The sequence below is a fragment of the Monodelphis domestica genome, chromosome 1 (assembly GCF_027887165.1).
Source record: "Monodelphis domestica isolate mMonDom1 chromosome 1, mMonDom1.pri, whole genome shotgun sequence".
Taxonomy (NCBI): domain Eukaryota; kingdom Metazoa; phylum Chordata; class Mammalia; order Didelphimorphia; family Didelphidae; genus Monodelphis; species Monodelphis domestica.
This window is the reverse complement of record NC_077227.1, coordinates 755,296,671-755,312,066: the sequence shown is the minus strand read 5'-3', so window position 1 is coordinate 755,312,066 and position 15,396 is coordinate 755,296,671. Positions and strand designations below refer to the sequence as shown.

The 15,396-nt window shown below is 44.2% G+C and overlaps 1 protein-coding gene across 1 annotated transcript; it reads right to left on the bottom strand.

Annotated features, from left to right (window-relative positions):
- Positions 1 to 562: 562 nt before the first annotated feature.
- Positions 563 to 2,753, bottom strand: MSGN1 (mesogenin 1). The gene has a single exon (XM_001368165.3). The coding sequence runs from the start codon at positions 2,741 to 2,743 to the stop codon at positions 2,171 to 2,173; it is 573 nt and encodes a 190-aa protein (XP_001368202.2). The 5' UTR covers positions 2,744 to 2,753; the 3' UTR covers positions 563 to 2,170.
- Positions 2,754 to 15,396: the final 12,643 nt, after the last annotated feature.

Here is a 15,396-nt window from a genome sequence, read left to right as displayed (position 1 = left end):
CCTCCTCCCCCTCTATCAGGTCATGGCCAAGGAAGCAAGAGCTGGAATGGCCCCAGACTAGACACAAAGAGGGCCTCTGTAGTGCTGTAGGCTTAGGACCTAGGATCATGGACCCCACCCCCCCACCCCCCCACCCCCGCAGGCATTTGGAGCCCCACAGCACCTTCCTTTAAGGAGGTCCCGGGATTGGCCAAAGTCGCCCAGGTGGACGCTTCAGGGAGCCTCCCTAGGGAAGAGGTGAGGAAGCAACCTCCTTCACCACCATGGCCTCCTGCCAAGTTCTCCCCCCTCCCCAACCCTTTCATTGCAAATTCATCAACCACCAAGGAGTGGATTGACCCTCCCTCTTCCCCTTTGGCTCTGGGCCATTTGCAGTAAAAACATGACTGTGGGAGTGTAGGAAGAGTTCAGGACCTTAGTCAAAGGGACCCTGGGTTCGAGTCCCTGCTCAGTCAGCTTCCTCTCCAGGGGAGCTGCTCCCCCTCTGTGATGCTCTGCTCCTTCCCCAGGTCCCCAGAATCCTACTGAAATGTCCCCAGCATGAAAAGCAAAGACAGAGCCATGTTGAGAAGTGTTTATTGCAGTGGCTGGGGGAGGGCAGAAAATTGCCTCCCCCATTCCCTCCCTCCATTAATGTCTGCGCTCTTGTTGTTGGGGTTAGGGGGAGCATTAAAGGAAAACTTTTCATACCTGACCAGAGAGGGGTATCAGGGGAGAGAGAAGTCCTGTGACTTCATCCAAACCACTACTTCTCTAGGTCTCAACTTGTTCATCTATAAAATGGACTCACAGACCTTCGAGGTCCCTCCCAGATCTAGGACCCTCAGACCATTTCATTGAAGTCCATATTTCAGGTGCCCAGCTGGGCCACATCCAACCACAATGGCCTGGGTTGGGACAGCCAAGGGATGCCAGGCAGTAGAAAGAGGCAGACTTTCCAGAAGGCAAAGCTCACTTGAATTTAGGAAACTTGCATTAAGCTGCCACATTCAAGGCTGTGGGCCAGGGGTTAGAGAGCACCTCCCGGTCCTGGTGAGCTGCACTTTGTCTAGGTTGTCCACACCTTCTCTCCTGGTCTTGCCTGGTTCCTGGAACTGAGTGCTACTCAGCTGAGATTCCTGAAAGGGAGGACCCATCTGCCTCCTTAATGGCCACACAGTAAGGTCCTTAGCAAGTCAGACTCCTCCTCTGGGCCTCAGTCTCCCCATCTGTACAATGAGGAAGGTGAGCACTCTTCTCCTTCCTGTTCTGAAGTTCCTCAGTCCCTCTGTGCCCTTCCTTTGGGATGGGCTTCATGCTCGGAGGGCTCATCAGACTTGGTCAAAGCCTCTTCCTCCGGCTCTCCTTCCTGCAGCCTCCATGCCCTCTCCTCTAAGCCCAGGAGAGCGCAGCCATTCTCTTCTGATCTCGGAGGGCCATTTCATGGCTCCCCTGTGTCCTGCTGCCCACCCGGACCTGAGAGCCTTCCCCCACTCCCATGAACACACCCGAGGCACATCTGAGCCATCAGTGGGGGGGAGGGGGAGACTGTCCTTCCCAGCCCCCCACCCCCAAAAAGACCACAAGGCGGCCCATCTCTCAGCACCCAGAAGGGGCCGCCAGTGGGAAGGAGGAGTCCAGGGCGGAGTGGGGAGTGGGGAGCGCAAGCCGAGGGGCAGCGTGTCCCCACTGTTGACCAAGGGCGCTTCCGAAGACCTTCATCCTTTCCAGGCTACCTTGACGAGGTCCCTAATGACCCCTGACGTGCGTCTGGGCAGTTGGTGGGGGAAGGTGGAGGATGGGGGCCGCTCCGGCTCTGCGTGGACAGAGGGCCACCCCTGCAGCCACTGGGGAGATGCCCTTTAGACATCCCCCTCCCCCCCGCCCATGGCACCTCTTCCGAAAGCGAATTCACGCCAGGTCCCAGCCGCGGAGATCCAGGTGTCCCGGCCCGGCGGGGCTGGACAGCTCCCAGGCAATGCTATCGGGCCAGGCGGGAAGGGAAGTGCGCTGCCCCCGCGGAGGAGCTCCAGTGAAAAGTCCCCCCAGCCGGCGCCTCGTCCTCCTGGGCCAGACGGACGCGATGGCCCTTGTGTCATGTAGGTGCCAAGCCAAGGCTGGCAGAAGCCCGTCGGGCTCGGCTCGTCCGTGTCCCGGGTGAGGCCGCGGCGCCCCCAGCTCGGGCACCCCGCTAGGGCCGCGGGGAGCCGTTCAGGAGGTCGGTGAGCTCGCCGATGTACTTGATAGTGTACTTCAGGGTCTGGATCTTGGTGAGGGGCTGACCCCGCTGGCTGTACACCGGCGGCAGGTAATTGCGCAGCGTGTGCAGGGCGTCGGCCAGCGCCCGCATCCGCAGCTTCTCGCGCTCGCTGGCCTTGCGCCGCCGCTGGGCCGACATCCGCACCTTGGCGCCCCGCGGGGCCTTGCTGGGGCCCGGGCTCTGCAGGTAGGCGGAGGAGAAGGCCAGCATCCCGCACGCCACCAGGCCGCCGCCGCCCCCGCCGCCCGCGCCTCCGTGGCCGCAGGTCACCCCGGGGTGGGCGGGCGAGGAAGACGAGGCGAAAGACGGTGTGGGGGACAGGCTCTGAGGGGAGCCGGCCCGACCCAGCTCGAAGGGCCCCGGGCCCGGGCCTGGAGGCGGCCTCGGTCCCGACGGCGGCAGCGGCAGCGGCGTGTCCTTCCAGTCCCAGGAGGACAGAAAGGCTGGGCTGGGGCAGGCCAGGCCCTCCTCAAAGCCCAGCAGCGTCTCCTGCATCTTGTCCATCCGCCCGGGGCAGCTGCCAGAGAAGAGTCCCTGCGAGAGGCCCAGGGCCCCCTTTATGAGGCGGGACCCCCCTGGGGAAGTGGCACCTGAGGCCGGGCCAGGGGAGTTCAAAGGAGAGCCCAGAGGCCGAGCCGGGCAATGAACTCCTCAGGTGTCACTTTCTCCTCATTTCCAATTATCGCCCCCCAGCGAAAATGCCTGCAGCCCGAAGGGCCCCGCCAAGGGAGGAGGCGAGGAAACCCATTAGCCGGCTAACTGGCCTTCGGTAGATTGTGGAACTAATTAAGGAAAGAGCTGAGGAAAGCGCGCACACACACACACACAAACACTCGGAGACGAGCCTCTGGCAGGGCTGCCCAGGCAAGGGGAGAAGCCCAGGAGCTCAGTGCCCAGCTGGGAGGGGCCCTGGAAGCCAGAGGCACACTCTGGGGAAGTGTCTGAGGTAGGATTTGAATTCCGCTTCTTGACTTCAAGTCCACCCTCTCACCTCGAATCTATGCCTTGAAGTGTGGGTAAGGCAGCCCATAATCAGGACATCTACCTGGCTATTCCATCTGAGTCCCAAAGAGAAGGAGCAGAGCATGGGCTGAGCCCCCTTGGGGTGGTGGGGGCCAGCAACCAAAGGATGATGCCTCTGGAGTCTGGAAAGAAGAGGAAGAGGAGGAGGAGGCCTCCTCTTTTTTAATCTGGTCCACTTTGGGGCCAGATTAAGGGGCAGTCTTGTCCCTCTCTCTGAACCCCAAGGCACTGACCTCTGCCCTGTCTTCCAAGGAGAGTCCCATAGCTGATGTTGTAGTCTGTGAGGTTCTCTCCGCTCTGAGGTTCTCCTTTCTGTGATCCAATGGCCCTCCCAGCTCTCGCATGATCTTCTCCGCTGGGGGATTCCTTCCAGCCCTGATGTTCCCATTTCTGGGTTCTGAGGGCTCTCTCCCCCAGCTCTGACATTCCCTGTTCTGTGTTCCAAGGTCCCTCCCAGCCCCAGCATTCCCTGTTTTATGTTCTAGGAACCCTTCCAGCTCTGACATTCCCTATTCTGTGTTCGAAAGACCCCCCACTCTGATCTCTGCCCCCGGGTCCTAGATTTTTCCCAATTTTCCCAGGCTGGGCTCCACATGTTTAATTCTATGTGAATGAAGCAGCTGTTCCTTCAGAGAACCTAAAGTCGGAGGTCAGAGAAAGGGCAGGATGGCTGTGGATTGCCCAGAGACTACCCAGTCTTGTTGAGACTTTTCCCAAATACAGATGAAGAGTCACAGATGATTCTTTGAGATGTTTAGAAGTGCAGAGAGCACCAAAGGTTCCAGTTTGGAGGCAGCTCCCTGAGGCAGCAGAGGAAGCCACGGATCTGAGTTTGAATTCTCCTTCCAGCATATCCTACTTGGTGAACCTCTCTCTGTCTGCCTCTCTACTCCTTCACCTGTAAAATGGAGATAATAGGTGAGGATAAAGTGAGCTAGTATATGCTAAGTGCTTTGCCAGTCTTAAAGGCCCCTCCCCACGCTCACTGCCCCCCTTGTACTTCCTAGTCCCCACCCCCATGTTGCCCAACTGTCAGAGCCCCTTCCTGCTGTCCACTTGCTGGAGGGGTTGAGATCTTCCAAAGAACTCAGGCTGGAGGGTGTTCCTGACAGCCAGCAGCTACCTCCCAGGAGAGTCGCGATGATCTGAGTTCTGTGGATGACATCTATTATTATTGTTGTTAATCATGAGGAGAAATCCCATTGTCTGTGCGCTACCAAGTGGTTCCTCTTGTAGAACTGACTCAAACTGTTCTGGGGCGATGGAGGCTGCCCTCTTCTGCTCCTTTGGAATGACCCACAACCCCAGCCTGGCCCAGGAGCTGCCTCTTTCTAATTCCAGGGAGTCCCAGCAAGCAGAATCATAGCAATATTCCAGTCCTAAATTCCTTGAGAAACTAATGCTTAATCCTTACCGGGGACCTATAAAGAGAGCGGGCTCTGCTCGTTCTCTCTCTCTCTCTGTCTCTCTCTCTGTCTCTCTGTCTCTCTCTGTCTCTCTCTGTCTCTCTCTCTCTCTGTCTCTCTCTCCCCTCTCTCTCCCTCTGTCTCTCTCTCTGTCTCTTCTTTTTCTCTCTTCTCTCTGTCTCTTCTCTCTCTCTCTCTGTCTCTTCTCTCTCTGTCTCTGTCTCTCTCTCTGTCTCTCTGTCTCTCTCTGTGTGTGTCTCTCTCTCCTCTCTCTGTCTTCTCTCTCTCCTCTCTGTCTCTTCTTTTTCTCTCTTTTCTTTCTTCTCTCTGTCTCTTATCTCTTTCTGTCTCTGTCTCTTCTCTCTCTATCTCTGTCTCTCTCTCTCCCTCTTTGTCTCTGTCTCTCTCTGTCTCTCTCTATCTCTTCTCTGTCTCCTCTCTGTCTCTCTCTTTCTCCTCTGTCTCTCTCTCTTCTCTTTCTCTCTTCTCTCTCACTTTCTCTCTCTTCTCTCTGTCTCTTCTCTCTTTCTCTTTCTTTCTCTCTCTCTTCTCTCTCTGTCTCTGTCTCTCTCTCTCCCTCTTTGTCTCTGTCTCCTCTCTGTCTCTCTCTTTCTCCTCTGTCTCTCTCTCTTCTCTTTCTCTCTTCTCTCTCACTTTCTCTCTCTTCTCTCTGTCTCTTCTCTCTTTCTCTTTCTTTCTTTCTCTCTTCTCTCTCTGTCTCTGTCTCTTCTCTCTTTCTCTTTCTTTCTTTCTCTCTTCTCTCTCTGTCTCTGTCTCCTCTCTGTCTCTCTCTTTCTCCTCTGTCTCTCTCTCTTCTCTTTCTCTCTTCTCTCTCACTTTCTCTCTCTTCTCTCTGTCTCTTCTCTCTTTCTCTTTCTTTCTTTCTCTCTTCTCTCTCTGTCTCTGTCTCTTCTCTCTCTCTCTCTGTCTCTTCTCTCTCTGTCTCTGTCTCTCTCTCTGTCTCTCTGTCTCTCTCTGTGTGTGTCTCTCTCTCCTCTCTCTGTCTTCTCTCTCTCCTCTCTGTCTCTTCTTTTTCTCTCTTTTCTTTCTTCTCTCTGTCTCTTATCTCTTTCTGTCTCTGTCTCTTCTCTCTCTATCTCTGTCTCTCTCTCTCCCTCTTTGTCTCTGTCTCTCTCTGTCTCTCTCTCTCCCTCTTTGTCTCTGTCTCCTCTCTGTCTCTCTCTTTCTCCTCTGTCTCTCTCTCTTCTCTTTCTCTCTTCTCTCTCACTTTCTCTCTCTTCTCTCTGTCTCTTCTCTCTTTCTCTTTCTTTCTCTCTCTCTTCTCTCTCTGTCTCTGTCTCTCTCTCTCCCTCTTTGTCTCTGTCTCCTCTCTGTCTCTCTCTTTCTCCTCTGTCTCTCTCTCTTCTCTTTCTCTCTTCTCTCTCACTTTCTCTCTCTTCTCTCTGTCTCTTCTCTCTTTCTCTTTCTTTCTTTCTCTCTTCTCTCTCTGTCTCTGTCTCTTCTCTCTGTCTCTCTCTGTAAGAATAAGAGAAATAGTAAATGTAGAGGAAGCAAAGGCTCTGCTCATTGCCCCTTTCTAGGTGGAGTGTACAGAAGAGGCACTAACTTGTACTTAGAGATTTAGGGTGTTTTAAAGGGTGCTCCTTAATGCTAACAATAACAGCAGCACACACTTGTTCCAGGGCTTCGTTATCTCTGAGCTGGGGTTGGGGCCAGAAAGGCCAAAAAGAAATGATGGCTGTTCTTAAAGAGCTGAAGTCTGTACAGTGGGACACTTCCGGGTCACGATGTGCTCTAGGCTCAGGGGATCACTGACTCTGAGACACTTAGACTTGGGAAGGACTCAGAGTCCAACCCACAACAACTAGGAGCCATCTTTACACTATCGCTGACAAGGGTCCATCCAGTCATATAGCTTAAAGACCTTCAGGGATGGGGAACTCACTGCCTTTCTTTTTTAAACTCTTATCTTCTGACTTAGAATTGATAGTAAGTATTGGTTCCAAGGCAGAAACATGATAAGAGCTGGGAGACTGGGATTTAATGATAATGTGCCCAGGGTCACACATGTAGATGCGTGTATCTGAGGTCAAATTTGAACCCAGGACACCACCCCCCCCATCTCTAGGCCTGGCTCTCTATCCATTGAGCCATCTAGTTGCCCCAGATTAACTGCTTCTTGAAACAAACTGTTCCACTTCTGGGTAGCGTTAACTCTTTGGATAGTTCTCCTCATATCAAATGAAAATCTAGCCTTCTGTGACTTCCCTCTGCAGTCTAGGGATATTGAAGAGCCAGGTCCCATCTATCTTTCAGACAGTATTTCTTTGAACGTCTAAAACTACTCCCCACCCCACCGCAAACCTGTTCCTCTTCAGGATAAATATTCCCAGTTCATTGGGCGAGGCTATAATCTTCTGGCATGGGCTCTGGGCCTTTCACCACAGCTGACGTCATTCACCCCCTTTCCAACTTATCAATGTCCTTCCTAAAAGATGGCGCCCTGAACTGAGTGCTCCGATACTATCGACGTGGCCCAGGTGGGACGGAGGCCAGTGGGATCATCACCTCTGTAATTCAGGACGTGGTGCCTCACTCCATGCAGCCCAAGATTACAGTAGCATGTGGGGCTTCAGCATCTGCCTCATGGCTTATTCTCTTTCCTGCCCTTCCCCAATATTTTTTGAGCCCTTTACCTCAGAAAATGTCCATGAAAAAATTTTCTCCAGTTCGCTGCTTTCCTCTTAATTCTGGCAACATTTATTTTATTTGTTCAAAAATGTTTCAATTTAATATACCCCAAATGACCCATTTTACACCTCACACTGCGTCCCGTCTCTCGTTTCCTCATTAATTCTCCTGCTATCCATCCTTCTGATCAGCAATGTGTTTGCTGTTCCTCTCGTTTGCTTGGATTATCTCCTTTTATATTTATCTCTTTTGATCTTCTTGTCTTAGTGAATGGTATGAGATGTGGGTTTCTCCACCTAGTTTCTGCCAAAGTACTTTGGTCTAATAGCTTTTTCACACAATATATAATCTATTTCACACTGAATTTGAAGTCAGAGACTTTGGTCCAAACTCCACTCAGTCACTACCTGTGTGGTCTTGGGCAGGTCACTTAACCTTTATGCGCCTTGGTTTCCTCATCTGTAAAATAAGTGAGTTGGACCAGGTGACCTCCCAGGTTCCTTTCTGTTCTAGGTCTAGAACCCTGAGAGGCTATGACAATTCTGACAACTGGATAAGTGCCTGAACTTCCCCCTATCAAGTTCTTCTTCTGTGAAGTGGCGGATTAGACCCAAAGTCTTTGAAGGTCTTTATAGATCTGACCTTCTATGGTTCTCACAATCTTTCCTTCAATTTTGCTGACTTCTGTTTGCCAGAGAACAGAGGCTGTGATCCTCTCAAATTTATGACTCTCCTCCCTTCAGAGTAACCATAAAAACTGTATGGAAAACATGAAAATCCTAAGCAAAGTAGCCCAAACCTGGTATTGTTATGATGGGATTTGGGGTGAGGAAAGAATAAGAGGGAACATATAAATAAATTCAAATTTATTGGTTGGGAAGGGTAGGAAGGAACAGGGTATAGGAGTAAACTATACTTATACTTATCTTAAAAGCTAATATCTATAAACTATCTAAACTATCTTATTAAGCTAAGCATTGACTTTCCAATATCCAAGTCTCACACCAGGAGTCTAATCAAATAGGGTCAGGATCATCAGTTGGTTGATATCCAAGCAGGTCCAGAGATCTTCTTACTGATGCTGCCAGCAGCCAGATCCAAAAACATCTTTCCTCTGCTGGTCTCAGGAGAAAATCTCTTCCAAGCCTTGCACTCAGATCGGTCCAGGAGAGAAGTCAGTTGGGCATAGAATCTTTCTTCAGATCTCAAGGTTCAGGCTCCCATGTGACCCTTGGTCACATGTTCCTGTCAATCACTCTGAGGTTTACACCTCTCAGTTTTTGCAAACTTTTCATCCTTTATCACATTCCCCCCTTTTGCATAAATCAAAAATCATGTTGGAAACACTATTTTTGCATTTGTGCACAATCTAAAATACTTACTAATTACCTAAACTAAGAAATCTACCCAAAATAACAAACAATCTACACTCAGCTATCTTACTCTAATGAATATTAACCTATTCTAGGGAATTTTAACATGGAAGAAGGAAAAGGAAAAAGAATTAAATAATGAACAAGTACAAATATCAAACAGAAGCAAATAACTTAAAAAAAAAAGATGAACATAACTTCCATGCAAACATCAAACTTAAAATACTCATCAGCTAATACAGAACAATGTACTACTATTGCAGTATATTAACATTAAACTTAGAGGAAAAAATTTGAAAATTACAATAAACACAATATTGTATAAGTTTTACAGTGAAAATCAAACCAAACATTAAACTCACTTATGCAAATACATGTAACAATAAATATTAGTGCATTATGTACATCATTTACACAAATAAGTACATACATACAATATATACATGTATGTTATACATATGCACATATATACACTTCATATTTATACATAATTTCCATATATACATACAATATAATACAATTAATCTACAATCCTATTATATACCCTATTTACATATATTTACATATTTATTTATAATTTTGTTTTATATGTGATGTCATATGTTGTTTTTGTTGTGTAATGTATGATGTAGTGCAAGTCAGTATCTGATTTTCTTATTCCTACCTAACTGATCTCTATCTTTAAACTATTTCAGCCTAACTACATTTCTATACCTAAACTAAATCTAAGTATTTACTTAGTAAATAAGTAAAAAAGTACTTACATTTTGCTAGTAAATAACATATCTCTAGCTAATTATAACATTGTTAGTACCCTAACTATACATTGTTTCACTCATTTAAGTAGTGATTCAATGTAACCTAACCATGTTTATGTTTTGTGTTTATGCTTCATTATGTTGTTACTTTTGCTAGGGCATGATGCTTTGCTATTTTAATGTCAGTGTTACTGTTATGTAAGAGTTATGTTACTGTTGTATGCAACATACTTACCCCCACTGTGGATCTTTCTTTCTCTTCTCACCTCCTCTTTGAATATTTTTCTGCAATTCCACAGTAGAAAATATATTTGTGTTTGTATATGAATAAATGCTATGTTATTATGTACTACAATACATTACCCCAAAGGATAAATTCATCAGTCCATTTATCCTGTAATCCTCTTCATTGCAAATTTCACAAAGTCTTTTAAATTTATAAAATTTCAGTCTTTTATCAATGTCCATTAATTCCTGAATTCTCCTCTTCATCTACATTGTCCTCTTCTATCCTCTTCCACAGGAATGGTCCTCTCCTTACTGATCTTTTTGACTGCAGACTCAATTTGATTGATGATTCTATCTTTCTGCAATCTCTTCTTCATTTTCTTCTTCAATGATTTGTACATTTTCATTATTTATACCATGTGCTAATTTTATATGTGAACAATAATATCAGGGATCTCTACCCAAAACTTTTACTAAAGATAGAGAAACTAACACAATAGTGTAAGGACCTAACCAACTTTCCTGTGTTGCTGATGTTTTAGCAAAAAATTTTATATATGCCATATCTCCTGGTTCATAATTATAATACTCCCATATCATGTAATACTTTTAGTCTTTGTTGTAAAGCACTTAAGTAAGAAGCAAGTTGACAATCTCCTCCTAACAGAGATGTATAGACTGTCTTGCAAATTTTTGCTTGTAGTAGAGCATGTCCAAAGAGCATTTCATAGGATGATATATGTAAATCTGCTCTTGGCCACTTACATAGGTAAAACAAAGCTATGGGAAGAATCTCTGGCCATTTGAGATGAGTTTTAGCACAGAGCTTCCCCACCATAGTCTTTATTTCCTTATTTACATGCTCAACTTGCCCTGAACTTTGTGGATGATAAGGCACATGATATTTTGGTGTTGTTCCTAGATTTTCATAGACTCTTTTCAGGATGTCATGAGTGAAATGAGATCCTTTATTATAGTCTATTGTTAATGGTACTCCAAATCTAGGTATAACTTCCTTAATCAACACTTTCACCACAAAGCTAGCTGTATTTGTATTTGATGGAAAAGCTTCAGGCCATTTGGTTAATCTAGCAACAATTACCAAGCAAAACTTGTATCTTCTAGCTTTTGGCATGCTGATGTAATGAATTTACAGACTCTCAAATGGACAATATGCTAAAGGTCTACCACCTAAACCTTTCTTTCTGAATGCTCCTTGATTGACTTTTTTGGAAACAGAACAACTTGAGCAGATCTTATTTGCTACAATACTTATTGCAGGAGCAACCCATTGCCTCTTTACAGTGTCAATTATAGCTTGACTACCAAAATGACCTTTTGTGTGAATGGCTTGACATAAATAGGTATACAGGTCTTTTGGTAACAGCGGCTTTTCTGTATCTGTTAGCCATACACCTCTTGCTCCAACCTTCTCTTTCCATTTTTGTATTTCTGAGTCTACATTAGCTTTTCCCAGATCATCAGATTCTATAGTTGATAAGTTCATAATATACACTGGGGCATTTCTGGCATCAAATTTATCAATTATGTCATCTTTGTGATTTCCTTTACCAACTGAATCTCTTCTATTAGTATGACTTCTACACAACTGCAGCACATGTACATCTAATTCCATTACACAAATATGAAGAACCATCTGTGAATAAAACCAAATCTGGATTTTCAGTTGGAGTGTCTTTTAAATCCATCCTCAGCATATCCACTAGATCTACTACTTCTAAACATTCATGTAATGGTTCACTGTTCTTTGGCAAATCAGGAAGAAGTGTAGCTGGGTTTAATACACTAAACCTTTTCAACGTGATGTTTTCACTACCTAGAAAGTATAATTTCATACTTAAATATTCATTGGTCTGAATATGCTTGAGCATGAAACTTCCTCATTAGTGCTTCTATTTGATGTGAACAAAATACTGTCAATGGACATCCCAAAACTAAGTCTGATGACTTCTGAACTAACACAGCTGCAGCAACTGCACCCCTTAAACAAGGAACTGTACCTGCAGCAATTGGATCTAGATGACAACTATAGTATCCAATTGGACAATAACTTTGTCCTAAAATCTCTGTCAGTACACCATATGCAATTCCTTTTGTCTCATTCACAAATCATTGAAAAGGTTTAGTATAGTCTGGGATTCCAAGACCTGGTGCAGATAAAGTCGCTTCCTTAAGGTTACTTAAGATTTGCAGATGTTCAGATTTGAGTTTTAGAGGTTCTGGTTCTGTATTCCTGGTTAGATCTGTTAAACATTTAGTAATTTCACTATACACAGGTATCCATTGTCTACAAAAACCAGTTGTTCCAAGAACAGCTCTGAGTTGCTTGTTGATCTTATGTGCACTCAGTTTCTGGATATCAGCTATTCTTTTCTTAGTGGTACTTCTTGAACCCTCTGACAAAACAAAACCAAGATATTCAATGCAAGGCAAAACCCACTGAAGTTTGCTTTAGAGATTTTATGTCCATGTTTATGAAATTCAATAAAAAGATTCTTGCTATCTCTTAAACACACTTTAGCATATGGAGATGCGAGGAGGATATCACCTACAAAATATACTATTTTACTTTCCTTGAATGCTATTGTTTTAAGGTCTCTGTTCAAAATTTGAGAGAATTGATGCAGACTATCACAGAATCCCTGTGGAAGATGAGTGTAAGTCCACTGGGTACTGCCCCATGTGAAAGCAAAGATCTTTTGAAAATCCTCGTGAACTGGTATCGAGAAAAACACTGAACATAAATTTACCATGGTGAAATATCTTGCTTGACTTGGAATGGATAAGATTATAGCAACTGGACTTGGTACTATAGAATGAGTCTTTATTACATGATCATTTACAGCTCTCAAATCCTGTATGAATCTATAGACAATTCTGCCATCTTGATCAAGCTTTTTTTTTTTGGCATTATGGGAGTATTGTATTCTGAGGAACACGGTATTATGATTCCTTGTTGAATTAGGGACTCAATAATAAGTCTTATTCCATCTATAGCTTCTTTACTCAAAGGGTATTGAGGAACACAAGGAACTGGTCCTTCCTTGTTTCTCACTATTACTGGAGTAGCTGATTTCAATAGGCCTACATCTGTGGAAGACTTTGCCCATAAATCTTATGGTATATCCTCAGGAATAGGATAGATGGAATTCAACTCATTCTCTGCACTGACTGAATTGAATCTAAGAACAGCAATGGAAAAGTTTTCAGAGATTCTTCTGGGAGTTGTAATGATTTATCCCCAGTGTCAGTACATTGAATCATTGCTTGCAATTTACAAAGCAAGTCCCTCCCGAGAAGGTTCATTGGACATTCTGGCATACAAAGAAATTCATGCTCCATGGATAAAGGACCTAGAGTAATCATTTTAGGTTGTAATTTTGCTACTCTCTCTGGTTTTCCAGTAGCTCCAATCACTTGCATAGTATCAAAAGATTTCACAATCTTTAGGAAGACTTTGCAAAACTGATTTACTGGCTCCAGTATCCACCAAAAGATCATATATCTGATCCCCTATAGTTACAGAAACATATAGGGTTCAGCACTCTTTGGAGGACGGAAGGTTTCAAGAATTGGTACTAGCACAGTAACATCAATACAAAGCTCAGTAAGTTCCTGTCCATTCAAGTCTACATCTGCTTAAATTACATGACTTTCCCAGGATTTTGCATTATCAGCTTTTATATTACTCTCATTGGTCCTTAAATTATTCATCTTAGTATCATTGTTCTCATTTACAATTTCATTATTATTATTTAGTTAATATTCTTCATTAATTTCTCTTATTCTATGTACATTATGATTTTCTATTAAATTTATATTACAATGTTCTTTCTCTGTATAATTATTTACACCAATTATATCCCCCTTTGATTGAATTAATTCATTTGTATCACTGTGTATTGTATTTTCATTACTTACAATTTCATTTATACTCATTTTCAATTATACCACACTCATTTCTTGATTCTTTATCATGTGTCTTAGAGGAAACCTTCATAAGGAACTAGCATTCTTATTCTGATCACCCTTTACTACTTGACTGTATTTAGGTCTAGCTCCAGCATTTACCCAAGACTGCACAGTATTGTAATCTGGTGCTTGTTGTCCCTGGAAACAGGCATTCTGACACTGGTTTGCATACCAATTGTGATTATGGTTATTATTATTAGTGTTACATCTGTTGTTATTATTATAATTATCATTACTACTCCAGTTATTGTATTTATTAAACCCATTATTTAATTATCTTCTAACCTGATTGCTGAATCTGAAGTCCCAGTATAGATGTCCAATCCAATCACAAAGGAAACAGCACCTAGGGCCTAATCTCCTCTCATTAGGCTTATAATTGTTATTATGATACCATGTCTGTACAGATCTCAATGGAGCCACAGATTTTATTTCTTTAATTTCACTGCCTTTAGCTTTAATTTCAGCTTCCTTTAATTTCCTTTTCTAATTTCCTTTTCAAGTCCTCAACAATGGTATCTCATCATTTTTATCTTCTAAGTCATTTGTCAAATATGTAGCTTTTCTCCTTAAGTCTTCCAGATCTAATTCTTCCTAATAGGGGTAATTTGTTTTAAAAAATTGTCTGACCTTTGGGACTGCCTTCTTTACAAAGACCTTTTTGATGTGTTCAATTGTTTTCTTCCAGTGGATCCATCCCTAATAACATTTCAGCTGCCTCGATTATCCTTTCCAGGAAAACTGCAGGAGCCTCAGAGATCTTTTGCTTTATAGCCTCAAATTTTGACCATGCATTAGACCTTTTAGTATATCTCCCCATTACCTCTATGATTGCATCTCTTGCTTCTACTAACATATCATAAACCCCATCATCTGCCATATCCAGTTTTAAATCCTCTGGCCAAGATTGTAATAAAGGAACTGTTCTTGTATCCTGTATAAATTTTATTCTCTCTCTCTCTTTGTCAAGACCACTTTCATTAATAGGACAAAATCATTGAAATCAGAATCATATAAATTAATTGCCCTATGCATTTCTTTAATTCCTTTATTTGGTTCATCATTGAAATTTGGGGTCCTCCTTTTGATGGATTCAAGGTCCTCTGGGGAAAATCTCTTGTGGATCTTAATCTTATGTACCTTATTTTGCTTAACCACTGGTAGATCTCTTAGTGGGCATAAATTTACTATTCTTGCTGCTTCTTCCTATTCTAGCCTATTTAGGTTTTTCCCTTTATTGTTTAATTTGTTGTCATGTACACAGCCTTGGTTCATATTCATGTTGTTTATAAATTGCTCCAGTGTATCCATTTGATGTTTCATTTGTATAACCATCAGCTTTAAGTCAGAATCCCTCCTAAAGCAGGTTACTAGGAGGTAGAGTCAAGATGGCGGCCTAGAAGGAGCAGAAGTTCAGACCTCAGAATACCTTTCCTAACTGATCACAAACTGAATGCATCCAGGGGACTGAAAATCAAACTTAACAACAAGACAGAGCCAAGGAACCCTCCTGCTGGACTTAATTCAAAAGGTACACCTCCCAAAAAGCCGGAATCTGAGAACACTTCGGTTTAGAAGAAGTCTCAGAAGAAAGGTCTCAGGACCCATCCCCCCTCCCACCCAGAGCACTGAAATTCCAGAGTCAGCAGGAACTTCTGGGCGGGCAAAGGTGCTGGTCTGAAGGTCATACCTTGTGAACAGGGCGGTGCCAAGTTCAGAGCGTC

Excerpts from the sequence above, each read along its gene's own strand:
- MSGN1 (XM_001368165.3), bottom strand. The coding sequence starts at position 2,743 with ATGGACAAGATGCAGGAGACGCTGCTGGGCTTTGAGGAGGGCCTGGCC.